Raw genomic sequence first — 20,413 nt, 5'->3', positions numbered from 1 at the left:
AATGGGAGAGAAGAAGAAGAAGGAAGGAAGAAGAAGAAGATGGGAAGAAGAAAATGGAGGAAGAAGAGGAAGAAGATGAAGGAGAGATCAAACCTTGAGCTTGGAGGAGGGAAGAGAGGCCGGCGGCTTGAAGAATCGCAAGAGGAGATGAGGGGCGGCTCCTTGGGCGTGGAAATGTCGTGAAATGAGAGTGGGAGGGGCGGTTGGGAGAGAGTATGAGGGTTTAGGGGTTTAAGTGAGGGCATTTTAGGGATTTTTGGGATTTTTTTATTTAGAAAAAATTATTTTCTTATTTAAAACCTCTCTTTCTCTCCCTCTTTTTCCAAAACTCTTTAATTAGATTGCACAAAAAAAAAAATTTAATCTTGCATCGAGTTGGTCGTCGCGTCGTCGCCCGCACAAGTCGTCGTCTCGATTCGCGCGCCCAAAATTTAATTTTTCGCCGACCGGCGACCCCCACCAATATGGGTGTCGATCTTAGCTGTTTCCATTGCTCCGGACACATCGGCGCTGTCCGTTTCGCAAACGGAGGTCGTCTCGACGATTTTGGGTTTTCGGGTCGACACGCGTCGGGTGAGATTTTGCGCGATTTCGAGCTCTTTCACTTTTCGAACTCATCTCGCGCGGTCGACTCGACCCGACACTAGTATTAGGGTCAACATGAGATAATTAAGGTTAGGGTTATTTGAAAATTGGTGGCTATTTTGGTGTCTTGGGTACTTGGCTTCTTAGGCTATAGCAGTGTCTAGGGATTCGGAGAGATCAATCCTCCTCTAGAATTGAGAATCATTTGTATCGTGGTATTTTCATTCCGTTCTATTTGATTTCTTGCAATAAAATAATTATTTTTTTTATTTTCACTGGAGTTTGGAAGAATTTTCTCGTTATTTTATCGAAATTTGTAAGATTTACTTGAAAACTTCAAGTATTTCCTATCAGATTAATATTATAACTAGAAAGTGATATGAGTACAACAAAGATAATTATCAAGAATTATAAGGATAAGAAATAAAAAATTTATGAGACAATATAAAGATAGCATGAAAGCCTAGAATGCAAAATCCTTAGGAATACTCAAACTACAAAATAGAATTATTTGCATTGTCTTGCTTGATACCTGATGAAAACATGGGAATGAGGATTGAATTTTTTTCGATTCATGTCGAAACCTCCTATTCATCAGTGTCAACAATCTGGTTCTCTCATCTGAATCATAAAACTATTGAGACCTAATCATCACTATGTCCAGGTGAGGAGTTGTAGAAAAAATGGATCAATATCAATGTTAATGCTAGTAGATGTAGTATGTAGTAGTGACCATCTCTATGGGGCTTGTAGAAGCAAGGAAAAGAGCTTCTAATTCCAAAGAGCAATTTAAGACTGATTCTAAATTATGATTGCAAAACTTAACCTAAATTACTGACCTCCAAAAAAATAAATGGTCAGATTTGCTCATTTGGTTTTATGTTTTACACTTGACTAGATTTTCTCATATTCTGGATATGAAGCACTCAAAGAATTTATGCCTAAAAATTTTGTGGGAAGAATAATTTGATAAATTTCGCTCTTTACTAATATCCATAAGTCAAGAAACCAAAAAACACCTCCTTTTCTAATTGAGAAGTAACTTCTAATTCAACAAAACACTTGCCACATAAGACCTAGCAAGACCAATAGTAGCATTATCCACATGCAGTTATTTGCCAAATATAGAACACATGTTATATAAAGTCCATTAGTTGAAAAAATATAAATGAGGTTGAGGGAATGCAATTCGAATCGAAGCGATAGATGTTTCCTCTAAAGAGTCAAAATGAGGAGACCTTTTTAGCATGCATTAGGAAGCCACTGCTGAAGTAGGATTATTGAGAGAAAGATTTAGTGTAGTATATTTTTAAAGATAGTATAAAAATATGATATTATTAGGATCAGTGAGGCCAAAAGAATAGTCACCAACAAAATGTTAATCAGACATAAATTTGTGGAAAACCTCTAAATGGGGGCATCCCAAAAAGAACTTGCCAACAATAAAAAAACACAAAGGCTTAGTAAGCTCAGAGGTCTCTCTTTTGTGAAAAGGAGTGCAGGTTTGCTTTGATACATGAATGAATGCTAATGATAAAGCGATAATGGATCTTGACGATAAAAATAAAGGGAAATGGTTGGATGGAGGAATTAAATTTTGAATCATTCAACTCACAAATAAAAATTGCAAAGAAAGGAGAAGGGTGAGCAAGAGGAGGCACAATTTCTAGGTATAGAAGCAGGAGCAGCCTTCACGAAGAAAATGAGCATCAGGATAAGTGGCGACAACAGTGACCAAATTCGAGGTTTAACTGAAACCTTATGAACAATGAAAGTGGGAAGAGGGCAAAAAATCTGAGTGCCCCTATGCAAAAGCACAGTAAATGATAACACCAAACGTGCTAAACAACATCCATCCCCAATCAAAGATGCGGTTGGGTGCCCCTCACGCATGAGCGCTGAGGTGCATAGGTGGACACGACACGGTCAAGGAGCAAAAGTTGGTGATTCACTAACAAACAAAATTTCCTTTGTGGTTGGCTTCACACCTTAGTGACTTTTTAACTTCATTGGCTCATATTTGGGCTTGATCTAGGTTGGGTTTGGGTTAATTTCTTTTAGGCATGTTTATTATTTGACTGATTTATGACAGACTTATACACTACATTCATACAACTCTCACTTTTAATGATAAGTTTGCAAAATTTCCCCTCATGTTTAAAATAAGTTTAAAAAATTAAAATTATTTTCTAATCATACTCAATCATTGAAATGCATAACATTCAAAAAAAGTATCAACTAAAACACCTTTAGAATCACTAATATTCCTCTCAAAAGATTAGAATTATCATTTATTTGGGATTATTCAAATTATAGGATTTATCTAGATTTAAAAAATGAATCAGTTTGAATTATCCATGAAACCCTATTTATATAAATAAGGTCATGCATACATTATAAATAATTATTTTATTATGAATGAAATTTGAATCAATTTCCCTTGAAATATATCCTCTCTTTCCCATGGCTCCTTCTCTCTCCAACTATAAGATCTTGATTCCCAAGACTCCCTAATGATTCTTTCTCCCCACACAATTTACCAATTATGAGATAACCTTGCAGTTCTCTCTCTATTTATCCAAGCGTAATTTTCCCAAATTCCTGTCCTGCTTCAACCAAGATTTATCCAATATTTTCTCTCCCTTTTTCCTCTTAAATCTAAAGGGATGAAGATTCAAAGAAAAGTGCTACAATCAAAGCAATCTAGAAGGAAGAAGATCAAGGAGATCACCAACAAGAGCCCTTCATCATGTGTATCAGTTTGTTATCATATCAATTTTATAACATAAATTGGTATTAAAGCAACCTATTTACATCAATTATTTTAAGGAGAAAGTACAACCGTGCCACGCAACAAAGTTGTTTGACTTGCAAGAAGAAAAAGAGAAATATTCATTCTGTATAGATCTGTCTAAAGAATATGACACAAACAGATTTCTTTCTACAATTAACTTATAGCTAATATACAAACAGATTTCTTTCTACAATATTTAAAAGCTAATACCAAAAAAACTAAGTTGACAAGTAAACTCACCTCAAGACACGAAATCTTGAATTCATGGGGAGCCCTTCGGATAACTACAAATCATAAAGTGAAATTTATTTTAAAAGAAAGCTAAAAAGTTTTACATTAAACTTTCCCTTAGTATAAATACATTACCTATCACAGAGCAAGTACAAGTTTTGATGTTCAAATCCTACTAATAGAGCTCCATACAACCATGCATTTTCCAATTATATCAGTTAGAAAAATTCCAAAAAGTCATGTGGAATACTATTTCAAACATGACCGAAAAGTGTGTTTCTTCCGTAACAAGATGGAAAGCTTTATATCAAAATAGTTATATTTTTTGGGTTGTGCAGCAACATACATATTTGATAAAATTTATAGTTCTCACATAATAGCGACCGAACCAAGCAATGTTAGCCTTCCAAATCATATCTTCAAAGTTTTGATCATGTTCAATGACAACAGAAAAAAAAAAAAGAAGAAGAAGAAAAGTAGTCCACGCTTTTTAGTTAAACTACTTGATACCTCATCGAACAACCAAATCAATATCTTTGACCACTGAATTTCATGCTTAGTTTATATCTCAGCAAAGACAACAGCAATCAAAAGTTCAAAGTTTAAAAAACATACACTTGTTCAGAACGCTGGTTGCAATGCTAGTTGGCACTGTCTATTTAGTGTTACAAGGATGAAACAAAAGAAGATTACTAGCAGCAACAGCTATTCATGTAGTAAAGACGCCAAACCGTGATGCCATAAAAACAAGAGCAACCTCAATAACGAATTCAGGATAAGCAATGCTTGGAATGTTTTCGTAACTAAACTACTACTTAGCAGCAAGAAATGAACCATGAAGGGATTCATACAGCCCTACAGCATTGATAGATAGGGTGAGGAGAATGACGACTAATTAAGGTATCAGAAGACATCAGTCACCTTCTCTATAAAGTGAAGGGAAGAGACCATCAGGAGACATGACGACTGGACCAAGTGGAAGCTCTTTCCCATCCTGAAAAGCAGAAGTAGAACTCTTTATAATTGTATAATACCAGGTGGACTATGGATCATACATCATAAGAAGAAGAAAAAATAAGAAATTGCCCTTTTAATGTGAAAGCAATGGAGATAATATATGAAAGGTTCAGTTTTCAAATGATAACCTGTTTAAGATTGAGAAGGAACTGCCTCGTTAAATATGCCTGAGAAATAGCTCGAGCACTGAGAAAAAGCAATTGATAACCATTACCCTACATCAATGCAATTCAATGTTACATGCCAATTAACAGAAAGAAAGCAATGAATACGAAAGAAGGTAATGAATGAAGCCTAAAGCAGCTCCAAACATTGTGAAAAGATAGCAGCACGAGAGAAAACAAATAGCATTTGAGACAAATAAATATATAGACCACAACATGATGACAAAGTCTAAAAGCTGAAGCATCAATTAGTTTGAAAAAATAGAAACATGAAACTAATCTACTTGCGTGCAAATCAATTCCTTTACATAAAATGTATGGTCTCTATCAGAAATATACTGAGTGATACTACAGTAAGAACTTCCCGTTAAAAAAAGGAATAATTGTCAATATCACATTGATATTTTATTATCCAACAACCCCAGCACCTTACTATTTACTGAGAGTTAAACTTACCATAGAAAAACAAAAAACATTCATGGCCTCTGTAGAAACTTCTTTTAAGAATGAGATAAGGATCAAAATGGTTCTCACTTATTTAAAAGTCTCATTTTAGTCTCTTGACTTTTTAAATAGGAGCTAAATGATCTTACATAAGGACTAACTTGGTCCCTATTTAAAACTTCAAGAGACCAAATCGGTGCTAATATCTAGTCAAAGACAATTTTGATCATTTTAAAAAAAAATTAGGGATCACTTTGGTCTATTTCTCTTTTAAGAATCAAAATAGACAATAGAAAATTTGCTATGGCACTTGTCCATTCATATGACACTTATCATAAATACAAAATGTTTGCTTTACAAAAATTTGTTTTGATTTTGAACTTTTGTAGAATTAAATTTTGAATTTTAAATTTAGTTGTAATCAACTAGTTGAGTCAATAAGAGTCTATATTTGCATGTCTATGATCTTATCCTATTTGTAAGGCTATATTTTGGTTATGCAATTGATTCCCTATTTCTACAATTATTATATTTTGTGGTTGATTCTATTTTGTGTTTCATATACTCATGATTGGTGAGTTGGTGTAATTTTCAACGTTTATTTTAATCCCTGATGCAACTAACTTGAACATGGCTATCATTGTTATAGCAGATTAAACTGCTACTAAGATAACCACACTTTCACAAGATCTCTCCTCAGGAGTGCCTCTTAAGATACTCCCTCAAAAGTACCTTCCGTAGACCTTCTCTTTTGGGGCTGCTCTATTTTCTTCTTAGGATTAATACCTGCTCCGGCATATCGCAGGCACCTCACCAAAGGTCATTTAAAGAGATTTATCAACATTATAAATCTCTTCTCACTTTTTCTATTTTAATTTTTCTCTCTTCCATTTCATAGAATGACCTTGGCATATTAATTTTTTTTATATATCTCTTTATATTTATTTCAATTTATCGAGCATGTACTCTCTTTTGGTCTCTCACGAGGATAATTTTCCACTGTTCAAGGCTAGTTATGTGAAGCTTAGTAATTTCTTGTTGCGAGTTAGGCAACTCCTAAAGATCTTCTGTGAGGCTTCTTCAAATATTATAGTATGTGGATTGTGAACTATAGCAACCATTTGGCAGGGTATGGTTGGGTTTCAACTTCCTCCATTTGAAACTTTAACTGATACTCCCTTGGATGATTTTTATTCTTATTTGGTATGCATAAAGCATATCATCATGGTAACTTTTGCATGCAAGAATGGCCGATGCTGAATAAAATTGTGCTTCAGAGGTACCAAGGTTTATTATCCTTCCAGGATTCAAATTCTCTAATTAGGCATGACACTTGAAACTTCTGGAGAAGAAATCTCGCACACTCACCCTAAAAAATATGCTCCATGTACTTCAATTATCCACAAACTTAATATCAATACAAAAACTTACCAATGATCATAATTGTCAAGCTTTATTTAACCCTACTTATTGCTTATTTCATGACAAGAGATCGAAGAAGAGGATTGGACTTGCTAAGGAAAAAACTGGGTTGTACTACCTAGAAGAACTAAACCAACTTAAAAACAGCTGCTCTATGTTATCCCTAGTTGATAAGAATTCTGCTATTTGGTTTCATCAGTATAGGTTAGGACACCCATCTTTTGATGTCCTAATACAAATATATCCATAACTTTTTAGAAATTAGAAAATAAATATTTTTATTGTGAAACTTGTGAGTTAGCCAAACACCCAAATAAAAATGAGAGATATGATACTCCTTTCTACCTTATTCATAGTGATACATGGGAACCCTAAAAAATCTCCAATATCTCTGGGATACACTGGTTTGTATCATTCATTGATGATTGCACTAGAGTCTCTTGGATCTATCTCTTAAAAAATAAATCCGATGTTAGCACCATTCTTCCCATCTTTCACACAATGATCCAAAATCAATTCGGGGTGAAATTAAAAAAATTTCGCTCCAACAATTCTAAAGACTATTTTAACCAAACCCTATCCTCTTACTTCCAAAGCGAATGTATCATCCATGAGTCCTCATGCATTCACACCCCACAACAAAATGAGGTTGCCGAGAGAAAAAATACCTTCTAGCCTCCACTCAAGCTTTTCTAATCCACTACAATACACCCAAATCCTATTTAGGGGGAAGCCCTCCTAACTGTAACTTATCTCATAAACCGACTACCTTCAACAGCCCTAGGACTCAAAACTTCAATGGAGATTTTGTCCTCATTTTACCCCAAGTTTCGAACCTATCATAACCTCACACCAAAAATCTTTGAGTGCACTGTCTATGTTCACAATCACAGCCAAAATAGAGGAAAATTAGATCCAATAGCACTCAAATACATCTTTATTGAATATTTAGCCACCCAAAAAGGGTACAAGTGTTATCATTCCCCCACAAAAAAAACCTTGATTTTGTTGATGTTACCTTTGATGAACAAAATTCTTATTTTACCAAATCTCATCTTCATGGGGAGACTGAAATAAAGTAAAATGAGAAAAGTGAGCTTGTCTCTCTTGACCTTCCTCCAACCAATCCTCCTGAAATCAAAAATAGGAACCTAAAGATAAAGCCAAGTAGATTTGGGAACGTATATTCCAAGCATACAAGTTCGAATTGTACTCCGAAGCAAATCCAAGAATCTGAATCATCTCCTGGAATCAAGATAAATAAAAATTCACCACCTCCCTTGTATCCCATAGCTAACTCTATTTCCTTCAATAAATTTTAATCCTCACACAAAAACTTTCTGGTTTAGAAGAAATTTATATTCCTAAAAATATTTTTGAGGCTTTATCTGATGAAAATTGAAAAAATGTCATGAGAGATGAAATACAGGCCCTAGCGAAGAACAATACATGGGAAATCATCAAACTTCTAAAGTAAAAAAAATAGTCGGTAGCAAATGGGTATTTTTTTGTAAAATACAAAGTTGATGGTACACTGGAAAGGTATAAAGCAAAACTAGTGGCGAAAGGGTATACTCAAATATATGACATTGACTACCAGGAAACTTTTACACCTGTAGCCAAGATGAACACTGTCAGGATCCTACTTTTACTAGCAGCTAATACAAATGGCACCTAGAACAGCTAGATGTAAAAAATGCATTCCTACATGGGAACTTGAAGGAAGAGATATTTATGGAGATACCACCATGATTTAAGAAAAAAATTTGGAGGTGACAAAGTATGCAGGTTGAGAAAAGTCCTATATGGGCTAAAACAATTACCCAGGGCATGGTTTGAAAGATTCTCAAAATTCATGTTTCTTAATGGGTATCGACAGAGTCAAGGGGACCATACACTCTTCTTTAAACACAAACTAAGGAGAAGTCACAATACTATTAGGTTATGTGGATGATATTATCTTGATTGGGCATGATAAAACGGAGAAAGAAAGTCTAATAAAAAAAATCTTATCAAGGAATTTGATATCAAAGATCTTGGTAGGCTAAAATATTTTTTTGGAATTAAAGTATCTCATTCCAGCAAAGGAATCTTCATCTCACAACAAAAGTACATTAAAGATCTTCTGAAGGAAATAGGAAAACTAGCTTGTAAATCAGCACCAACTCTAGTAGAATAGAATCTCAAATTGGGAGAAGCAAAAGAAGATCTAGACGTAGATAAGGGAGCTTACCAGAGATTTGTGGAAAAATTGATCTACTTTTCCCACACGAGACCAGATATAGCATTTGTTGTAAGCATGGTTAGTCAGTTTATGCAAAATCCAAAACAGACTCATATGCAAGCAATAGACAAAATATTGCACTACCTTAAGAGTAACCCAAGAAAATGAATTCTCTTTAGAAGAGATCACGGAGTAATCGTAGAGGCATACATTGATGCTGATTATGCAGGATCACCAGTAGACAGAAGATTTACTTCTGGGTACTGCATATTCCTTGGAGGAAGCCTAATTACATGGAGAAATAAGAAACAGAATGCGGTGGCAAGATCTAGTGCAAAAGCAGAATATAGGGTTATGGCCTTGGGAATATGTGAGGTACTACGGATCAAGATGATTCTAGAAGATCTAAGGATCAAGTGGGATGAACCCATAAAGTTGTATTGTGACAAAAAACAATAATCAACATAACTCACAATCCAGTCCAACATGACAAAACCAAGCACGAAAGATATTTTATAAAAAAAAAGTTAGACAACGGTCTTATATGTATCAACCATGTGTCAACAAAAGATCAACTTGCAGATATCCTTACCAAAGGATTAGATAACTCTGTCTTTCTCAGAATGATAGCCAAGCTGGGAATAAAATATCCATATTTCCCAGCTTGAGAGTGAGTGTTAAATCCCAGTCATTCCCTCTCGAAGAAGATCAGACGATCACAAAGCATGATCCGTGGGAAGCCCGCAGGAATCACACCAGAGTCACGTTGATTTCTTTCCATAGTGAAGTAGCTGATTTAGGAAGGAGTGTATTAGAGCTATTATGCATGAATCTGTAAATATTTGTTTTTTTATTAAGATATCCTATATAGATCTATAAATAGGGAAGAAATTGTTTAATAAAATAAGTTTTTTTCTCTCAAAGTTCTTGATTTCAACAAATATGTTATCTCCTTATTCCATAATAAATTTCAATACATCACAAGTCTCCTTACTCGAAATAATTTCTTTCTAGACACACTTAGACCCACTTCACTAATTTCCTTGCAATCATTTCACCCAACAATATCGAGTAAAACAGTAGAAAAAAAAAATAAAATTAATAGAAAAAAATGTTGTCAGGCTTGCTTATAGCAAATGCTAAATAGTTTTAACGATCATTATGTACGATAAGTAGTCCTCAAAACAAAGTGAAAAGATTTGAATCACAAAAATCATGAATGACAATGACTTTACTAATAAATTTGTAAATGTTGATGATGATAAAAAACTTAAGCATCCAGAAAGGCTTTTCACACATAGACTGTCGGCAAGGAGAGATAATGTCATGGAAGAAGTCAGGAAAAGTCAAAATTTAGAAAGAAATTATTGAATGCATATACTGCTCTTCAATTTGCATAATGTTAAGATAGTAGAAGTACAAGACCAGTAAGAAAACAGTGTGCAATTGCGGCATACCTTAATGGCAGAAAATAAATGTGCAACACCTGTCTGTAACCAATTTATACCAACAAGAGGCATGAATTGCCCAAGAACATCTGATCTGCAGATTGATGGAGAAAGATTATGAGGAAAACCATAGTTAATATGACTCTTAAGAAATAATGATGTGTGGCAAAAATAACTCCCACAAATAGATTGGTGATGCAGGTTTCTGAGCAAAAATTAAGATGCATATCAAATAATCTCAACTACTATTTGCACTGATGCTCAACACATTTAGCAAAGAATTTTACACGTTCTTGTGAGTGATCAATTTTTTTTAAATGATCATAGAAATATGAACGTATGCTGAACTGATATGCACTTTGGCCAGGCCAACTAATGATAAATTGACATTGGTAAATATACACTCTTCAAATTCAGAAGGCACATGGTTCTGCTGGCGTCATAAAGATTTCAAATTTTTGGAAGGATAAATACAAGCTAGAGCTACATGTTCAGTCACTTGAAAGTTCAGCTAGCTTCATAGAGAGCTATTTAATACTTGCTTCAAAAATCCAGAAAGGTACAGAAAAGTATCCTAAATTAGCGCGTGAAAGCAATTTTTTTTTATTCCATGAATCTCTACAAATGTACAGAAACATTATCATATCCTTAAATTAAAAACTGATGTTCAGAAAAATAGTATGTTTAATTTTCTTTTTCAACTTTCCTACAAGCTAAGCCTACTTTATTTTGCTCCAAGAAAATAAACTCGTTAAGTGAAGAATAATTTAACAAGCAGCAGTTATCGTTCGGTAATGATAACCATAACCGATGTACGTTTATGCCCCCTTGAAATATTAATATCATGGAAACCATCCTGCAAAGGAAATCTAAAAAAACGAAGGAAAAAGCAATGTCTGATGATTCAAGATTATAGTTTCCTATACAATCAATATGATGTGCACGGGATGACTCCATGCAAAGGAAAATTAAGAATTCATGATTCACATTATACTTATTAACTCAACTACTCACCTTTTTAATGAAAACATGTCATGCTACAATTTAAGATGAGCGCATAATGAAACAATCGAAATTATTTTCATTATCTGAGAATTTCAACAAGAAGTTGAAAATGAATAAAATCAATAAGCAACTCAAATTAACTTTCACAAATCATATTTTGACAATGTCATTTTTTTTATCAAAATCAAGTATTCTAAACAAGCAATAACAAATTATTTAGATTAAATAGTAACAAATTATATAGATGAAATAAAAAAAGAATGAATTTATCAAAATATAAGAAAAAAATCAAACCTCATGCTGGTACAAGAAGATGAATTCCTTGAAAATTATTGAACTTAGGAGATGAAAGAATTTCTTGACTTGCTAAAATTTTAATACTATTTTGAAGACTAAAAATATGTCAGATGAGTGGAGAATGAGTGTGTTAATTCTTATTTTTAAGAATAAGGTGATGCACAAGATTGTGCGAATTATAGAGGAATTAAATTAATTTGTCATACTTTAAAATTATGGGAGCGAGTTATGAAGCGTAGGTTGCGGCATAATACTAAGGTTTCTCAAAATCAATTTGGATTCAAGCTGGATGGGTCTACTATGGAAGTCATTCATTTATTGAGATATCTGATGGAGAAATATAGAGAGGATAAGTTGGATCTACATATGATATTTATCGATTTAGAAAAAGCATATGATAAAGTTCCAAGAGAAGTGCTATGGAGAGCTCTTGAAAAGAAAGAAGTTAATAACACTTATATTCAAATCATTAAAGATATGTATGCATGAGCTATTACTTGTGTTCAAACACAAAGTGGTTTAACCAAGTGTTTTCCTATTTCGGTTGGATTACATCAAGGATCAGCCTTAAGCCCATATCTTTTTGCTTTAGTCATGGATGTTCTGAGGATGTACCTTGGTGTATGTTTTTTGCTGATGATATTCTTCTTATTGATAAGATTATAAAGGGAGTTGAAGGTATACTTGAATTATGGAGGTTAACCTTAGAGTCTAAATATTTTTGCTTGAATAGATCTAAAACTGAATATATGGAGTGTAATTTTAATAGTAATAGACCTAGTGAGGGGATTGTGACTTAGGGCAATCAAGTCATTAATAAGAGTAAACGTTTTAAATATCTTGGATCTATTGTTCAGAATGATGGTGAAATATATAAGGATATTATCAGCAGAATTTAAGTTGGAAGGTTGAAGTGGAGGAATGCATCGGGATTGTTGTGTGATAGAAATGTCTCCCTCAAACTTAAGGGAAAATTCTATAAGATGGTGGTGAGACCTGCAATGCTCTTTATGGTGCCAAATGTTGTCCATTAAAAGAGAAGCATAATACTAAGTTAAGTGTTGCAGAGATGAGGATGCTTAGGTGGATGAGTGGCTTTACTCATAGAGATAGAATACGAAATGAGCATATTCGTGAAAAAGTTGGTGTAGCTCCAGTGGAAGATAAGATTAAAGAGAGTTGCCTTAGATGGTTTGGTCACATAAAACGGCGGCCTTCCAATGACTCGGTTAGGAAAGTAGAGGTATTATATTTGACTTATGTTAAGAAAAGTAGAGGTAGACCTAAAAAGACTTGGTTAGAGAATATTAGAAATGATCTTTCCTTATTAGATTTAAACGAGATTTTAATTTTTAACAGGACACAATGGAGAAAAATGATTCATGTAGCCAACCCCACGTAGTGGGACAAAGGCTTGATGTTGTTGTTGTTGTTGCACTTGTACTGCATTTAAAATAATCATATAACAAACTTATACTCATAAATTGAAAATAGAAAGAGAAATTGTATTTAAGAAAAAGTTCTCAACTACGTGCCTTCAAGCACTACTTATCTCAATTGACGTTTAAATTAACTAAATTGGATAAAAAATTTCTCAATTTAATTAATTCAGCTAAACAATATTATTTGATGCCTGCACAATATTACACAATAGAAGCACCGCCTCATTTAATCAAATCAAAAATAAGTTCAACAGTTGCCGCCCGTTTCTGACAGAAATTAGAAATCCCGTAATAGAAATATAAAGTGAAGCCAACTGTAGGAATCGCAAGGAAAATCACATAGCCACAGCAACCGTAACTGTGTAATAAAACCAGCAGAAGATGGTATAAATAACTGAAACCCCCAAGTCCAAAGACTGCCACAAAGAAAGGTCTATTCAGACGTAAATTAATAAATCCAAAAACACCGCTAAAGGATTCCTTCTTACATACCGCAGTAAAAATTCAAAATTTACCATTTTGTTCCAGCAAATTAATGTATATTCTGTTGCAACCATTTGAGAATTTGTGCAAACCAATAAAAATGTTTCATCAATATTAAAGTTTATGAGTTGTGGCCATCATCATTAACAAGCAAATTACCAGTTCAGGATTTCTGTCATAAATATCCAATTGTTTAATAAGAAAACATGAGAAGGCTCTGGGAAAATGGAAGTGGTGAATTATAGCTCATCATCATCTGACCATTAGAGTGCACTGCGGAAAATTCTAACTGTAGAAATAAAAGCAAGTTACATGAAAGGCCAAATAAAATCTAATGCACCACGTTAAGTAACTTGCTAACCAATATGGTCATGAAATCTGGAAACATGAGATGCTACCATCCTAAGTTCAAAATACATGAACAATGTGCAATCAAGAATAAGAAAGTATATGATTACTCAGGTCAAACAATGTCTTTCACAAAATTAATAAGTTGATCAATGGACAACTAATGCATGAATAATGAAAAAGAAAAGGGTTGCATTGTGAATAATCCAAATAAAAAATTTACAATGCTTGAATAATGCATATCAAAATGAGCTTTATACAACCGGGTTCATGATGGAAATCATAATAGTATAGGTTAAAAACTGCCATCTTAATGCTTCTTCAAAGGGAGTGAGTCGCTTACCTAGTAATAGTTCCATCAACATCTGAGATAACTATTTGGGTATTCCATTTCCATAAATAGATCCTAGCATCCACCTGCTTGAAGAACTAAATGTGAGCAGGCACAAGCATGATTTGTGACGAATGGCAAAAATTCAAAGCATTTTGTAAGAAGAACCCCATTGAAAAACTTGACCTGCTGTCGTCCAAGCATTGCAGTGGAGAAGCTAAAGGTGACAACATTCGGTCCTTCTTTAAGATTCAAGGAAGTAAGCTCTTCAGAACTTGGAGTGAGCCATCGGACTTTCTTCTTCATATTCTTGGGTTTCTGCATGCCATTATTGTCGCTGTTCAGACTTTTTGTGGCCATTGAAGCAGCAATGGGCTTCACTTGATTGATATTTTCATGGGTTGACTGCACATATTTTATGGTTTTTGATCTCCTGAAGCCAAATGGCCAGAGGTTCCAGCTTCCCTCAGACAAAGCTCTCGTTGAAGATGCATCCTCCTTACCATTTTTCTCAACACGTTCAACCAAAATCACATCTTGAGGTTCAAATATAGGTTCATGTCCAAAAAGAATAATTTGCAAAACAATTGGGGCTGCTGAATTCCATGGAACATAACGACCATCTATTCTAGCTACTAGCTTATCATTCTTCAGAAGTGATGGGCCCAAAGCATGAAATCTATCCACAGTTACCTTTTCGGAGTTAAATGCTTGAGAAGCTGCACCTAATCCCATTCCTTCATAAAGCAAATGGCGGCAGAGGGATAGCTCTGGAGAACACATGCAACATAAATGAGCCTGAATTGTTATTGACGCTAATACAAAATAATACAACTAGTAAATGCATATAAACAGCCTTAACTCTCAAAGACATAGCTAAAAATCACCATAGAGCTTCTGTTAACATAACTGAATACAGAAGAAGGCAGTGTAGAGCCCATCATGCATTTTCCATGGATTTGCACTGAAAAAGAATATACATACCTATAACAGGACGAATTGCAATTCCTTTTGGTGCGTGGTCATTCTTGGTATCTAACGTTGAGGCAACAGCTTCATATGTGCAGTAGTCTTGCACCACCTTACTTTGAGAACCATCTTCCATAGTTAAGACTTTAGAACACTTAAACCTTGATAAATCACCCATGGATTTATCAAATATTACATCTAATGAGCTGCTAAGTGCGTGTGGTTGATGGGATCTTTCAAGATCATGAATGTAGGAAGGGATAGCAGGTAATGATTTTGGAGAAATCTGAGAATCTTCCAGATAGGTTTTATTTCTGGGAATTGTCATGGGACTAGTTTGACTTATTGAATCCTCTATCAAATCATCAGATAATTCTTCATCACTTATATCTTTCAAAGTTTGCCCCTCTACACCTTGACATTCAGCAGCCGCTTTGAATGACATCTCAACCTTGGTTTCGTTAATACCAAAACCATCTAAATCACTAAATAGAAACTGATCTTCCTCTGGGTTCTCCGATGATTTGACTTCGGCTTCAACTGCTATTGGTCCAGAACTGGCATCAGAATCTTGAGAATTGTTGAGCATATCGGACAAACAAGAGTTTTTCACTTCATTTTTCTCAGAACTACCAATTTTGTTAAGTTGAGAAGACTCATTAAGGATATCATGAAAATTACCAATGTGATTCCACATTGTTTCACTATCAGAACCAGTTCTCTGGTCAGACATCAGCAAATCATTAGAGCAGGGATGCAAGTATATGCTGTTCTCCTGCTGATTATCATGAAAAGTACAGCTAGTTGTATTTCTGTCTATCTCTTGATTTCGTTTCTCAATGACTAAATCCTGGTAGGTAGTCCCAGAGTCAGAAATTAGTAAACCTGCATTCTCAGAAGGGTGAAATTCAGCAGGAACTTCCCCACTTAGAAATTCTCCATTAGCCAAAGGCTTGGTCTGAGCATCAATTGAAACAGAATCAGTTAACTCAAACTTTTGATGGAGGCCTACAAAACTTCTACCATCCAGAACATCAGAACCCTCTTTTAATTTGTCACCCATGGGAGAAATTTTCGATATGTCATAACTAGTAGTTGAGCCTTCCAAAGTTTTACCGCATGTTTCCTGTTTTTCACTTCCATTAGTGGATACAGAAAATGCTGAAGCCTCAAAAGTTTCTTTCAATTTCTGCACCATGACATGAGAACTTGCAGGAACAACGGGTCTTCGGACATCAAAACTAACATCCCTAAGGTTCCAATTCTCTGATAAAAAATTTACTTCACAGCCTTCTACACCCAACGCATTTGAGGTTAATTCATTACTCTCAGCTGAACTGTTCTCAACATGGCCATTTAACCCTGAAGTACAAGTATTTTTTTGTTCAAAAAGCACCTCTGTCACCAAACTTCCATCTGAGTCATAGTGTGATTCACAATTACCAGTGCTCAATGTGGTGCCTGAACTAACAGTGGGGTTATCCGCTGATTCCTGCGATACCTGATTAAAAGAGACAGTTTTCAATGTAGTTGCCTCCCTTCTAGATGAGTTCATTTCAATGGTCATATCTTCTTCTCTCAAATTCACGGAATCACAATTGGCTCTGTCTTTAAAGTACTCTTTTCCAACAACGCTTGCTTCAAAATTATCAACTAAACATCCACCAGAGGAATTCGTCTTCCCATCACAATCCTGTGCAGAATCTAAAGGAAATATTTGCTGCTTTTCTTCTTTCTCGCCCGTTGAATTCTTTGGAAAAAAATCCTCCCTGTCAGTAGGCTTCTTCCGAGAATCATTACTGTCTACGAGATTGGTTGACCACTTCAATTCTAATAGGTTGGCAGCAATTTCTGCTCGCTCCAACGAATTCACCCGACCAACAACCTCATTTAACTCACTTTCTTTGATCGATTTTCGGCCAAACATAAGCCCAAGAATGCTAGACCTACGTGAAGTCGTCCTGGACAGAATCTTTCCATTTTGAGCACAATTACGAGCAACCGAATCACTCAAGCTGCCATCATACTTACAGCTTTGAATATTCCTAAACTGAGCGTCCCCTAATCTTTCCTCCTTCTCACCTTCCGAAGTTAGAGATGAAGTGGCAGCCTCCCCTCCTTCGGTGTTCTTCAATCTTTCCTCCCTCTCACTACCTGAAGTTTGCGGCAAAACGGCAGACTCCACTTCTACAATGTCCCCCAATCTTTCCTCCGTCTCATCGCCCGAAGTTTGTGGCAAAATGACAACCTCCCCTTCTTCGGTGTCTGACTCCTTGAGGAAGTGGGCTTCACCCTTGTGATCCAAGTACATATGGAATCCAGCTTCCACTCCATTGACAGAAATACTGACGATCTTTTCCTTCGTTTTCAAGACTCCTTGAAATTTTCCAAAACGAATATACCATGGAGAAGATTTAAAACTCCCATCCGGTTGCTGGACTACAATAATGTCGACAGCCCCGCCAAACGGATGGAAAGGCCCGGAAACTGTGTAGACGCCGCGGCTGATGTAGCTTCCAAGCTTCCCCACAGCATTCATCTTGTCAAATTCTATCCAACTCAGGAGACAACGCTCTCAATGCAATCTAAGCCCTACCCGGACAAAATCGAGATCAATCACGAGCGACGAGCTTTAATCCTACGAAACAAAACAAACATCAGAGAAGAAACACGGTGCATAAAGGCTCATGACATTCTCCTAACCCGATCCTGCTCATCCAAACAAGTTTAATCCAGAAATCAAGGAAACAGAACAAGGTAAAAACCAACAAATCGTCAAAATTAGATCTTTGGGTAAAATAACATATCAGGAATGCAATAACTTCCATATAAACGTATGAATGAGATGCAATTCTTACCGACCCAGATTGGGAACCAACTTGAGTCGGAACCTTCCAAACTACAGAAATACGGGAAATAAGCCTCCTCGGCAAAGCCTCGACGGAGGCCGAACGAGGAGAAGGGATACGCGTAGGAGGCGGACGACGACGACAGCATTTGAGATCGAAGCATATTCCATGGAAAAGTCGGCGAATATTACTTGAGGTTCACCAAATCGCTACGCGAAAGTTGGCGCCACGCCATCCCTGATAAGGTGCGCCTCTGTTCCCCTAGGCAACGTTGGGTGCGTGGACCGGATAGAAACATGGTTGACACGTTTGAATTGACCCCTCCGCCTTACGATGACCATTGCTGTTCCGCCAGGTGACAAGGCAATCCATTTTTTTGGAGCTTTCGGACAGAAACTTCTCTGCAATGCAACTGAAGACCTGGGAATCTAGGATAGTTTTCTTTAACACTATAATGGACTAAAAAACTGGCACCCGGTTGGGCAGAACATTCCGGTGCCCTCAGGTACCTTTGATACCTTGTATTCTTATGCTATGCTCTTTTGTTTGGTAATTTGAGTTTTGTGCAGCTGATCTTAATTTATTGATTGAGAGTTTTAATTATTTTAATTTAATTTGCATATATATTGTGTTAATTTGATTTTAATTGATTCAAAAATCTGAATATATGTATATATTCCTTCTTAAGATTTTAGTGTAAGATTGTTCATTTGAATCTTATATAGAATTAATAGGAGGAACTATAAATTATACATAGACAATGCCTTGTCGTGGGAATAAATTTCATGGAATCAAGTATCAAGTTGTTCGTAAAGAATCTAAGAAAGTAATATACGATGCAAAGACCTTAGCTTTTAGTGATTTATATAATAAATTAGATACTAAAGATGGAGAAAGATATATGTATAAGTTAGTCAAACAAAGAGATAAGAGTAGTAAGGATTTAATTAAAGTGAAGTGTATTAAGGATGAAGATCAAAAAATATTTTTCTTATAAGATGATATTCAACAAATGTGGATGAGATATTTTGCTAAACTTTTTAATGAAGATTGTGAAAATAAGATTGACTATAGTGACCTTAGCACCCTAAATGAAAATAAAGATTTCTGTTTTTATCGGTGTATTAATAAAACTGAAGTTAGAGAGGCTTTAAAGAAAATGAATTGTGGAAAAGCTGTTGGACCTGATGATATTCCAATAGCTAGAGGTGTGGAAATACTTAGGAGATGAAAGAAATTCTTGGATTACTAAACTTTTTAATACTATTTTGAAGACTAAAAAGATGTTAGATGAGTGGAGAATGAGTGTGTTAATTTCTATTTTTAAGAATAAAGGTGATGCACAAGATTGTGCGAATTATAGAGGAATTAAGTTAATGTGTCATACTTTAAAACTATGAGAGCAAGTTATGGAGCATAGGTTGCGACGTGATATGATACTAATGTTTCTCAAAATCAATTTGGATTCATGTCGGGTAGGTTGACTATGGAAGACATATATTTATTAAGAGATTTGATGAATAAATATAGAGAAAATAAGGATGATATACATATGATATTTATTGATTTAGAAAAAGTATATGATAAGTTCCAAGAGAAGTGCAATGGATAGTTCTTGAAAAGAAATGAGTTAATAATGCTTATTTTCAAATCATTAAAGATATGTATACATGAGTTATTACTTGTGTTCAAACATAAGGTGGTTTGACCAAGTATTTCCCTATTTCAGTTTGGCTACATCAAGTATCAGTCTTAAGCCCATATATTTTTGCTTTAGTCATGGATGTTCTCACTAGACATTTGCAAGATGATGTACCGTGGTGTATGCTTTTTGCTGATGATATTCTTCTTGCTAATAAGTCTAGAGAGGGAGTTGAAGGTAAACTTGAATTATGGAGGTCAACTTTAGAGTCTAAAGGTTTTTGCTTGATTAGATCTAAAACAGAATATATGGAGTGTAATTTTAGTAGTTATAGACCTAGTGAGGGGATTATGACTTTGAGCAATCAAGTCATTAATAAGAGTACACGTTTTAGATATCTTGGATCTTTTGTTCAGAGTGATGGTGAAATAAATGGGGATATTATCAACAGAATTCAAGTTGGATGGTTGAAGTGGAGGAATGCATCAGGCTTGTTGTGTGATAGAAAAGTGCCCTCAAAGTTAATGGAAAATTCTATAAGATGGTAGTGAAGCCTGCAATGCTTTATGGTGCCAAATGTTGGCCATTAAAAGAGAAACACAATACTAAGTTAAGTGTGGCAGAGACGAGGATGCTCAGGTGGATGAGTGGCTTTACCCTTAGAGATAGGATACGAAATGAGCATATATGTGAAAAGGTTGGAGTAGCTCCAGTAGAA

At 35.2% G+C, this 20,413-nt stretch overlaps 1 protein-coding gene across 3 annotated transcripts in view; it reads right to left on the bottom strand.

Moving 5' to 3' along the window:
* The window catches only part of LOC110101268 (phosphatidate phosphatase PAH2), a 29,440-nt gene extending 11,014 nt beyond the window's left edge, over positions 1–18,426 (bottom strand). Inside the window, exons 1-8 of one of the 3 annotated variants that reach the window (XM_020829090.2) lie at positions 18,067–18,420; positions 15,220–17,842; positions 14,422–15,005; positions 14,248–14,321; positions 10,339–10,423; positions 4,756–4,842; positions 4,532–4,604; positions 3,620–3,663 (exon numbers count right to left, since the gene is read on the bottom strand). In XM_020829090.2, the coding sequence (XP_020684749.1) occupies positions 3,620–3,663; positions 4,532–4,604; positions 4,756–4,842; positions 10,339–10,423; positions 14,248–14,321; positions 14,422–15,005; positions 15,220–17,743 (3,471 nt within the window). In that variant the 5' untranslated portion in view covers positions 17,744–17,842; positions 18,067–18,420. Of the gene's footprint in view, positions 1–3,619; positions 3,664–4,531; positions 4,605–4,755; positions 4,843–9,521; positions 9,673–10,338; positions 10,424–14,247; positions 14,322–14,421; positions 15,006–15,219; positions 17,843–18,062 lie in introns of those variants that run through there. The other 2 variants (XM_020829089.2, XM_028699205.1) reach the window with 2 other exon arrangements.
* Between the last annotated feature and the right edge of the window lie 1,987 nt (positions 18,427–20,413).

Source organism: Dendrobium catenatum, unplaced genomic scaffold, assembly GCF_001605985.2.
Source record: "Dendrobium catenatum unplaced genomic scaffold, ASM160598v2 fragScaff_scaffold_1220, whole genome shotgun sequence".
In the NCBI taxonomy this organism is placed as follows: Eukaryota; Viridiplantae; Streptophyta; class Magnoliopsida; order Asparagales; family Orchidaceae; genus Dendrobium; species Dendrobium catenatum.
Note: the sequence above shows the minus strand (reverse complement) of the source record. Positions and strands in the feature narration are given on the sequence as shown.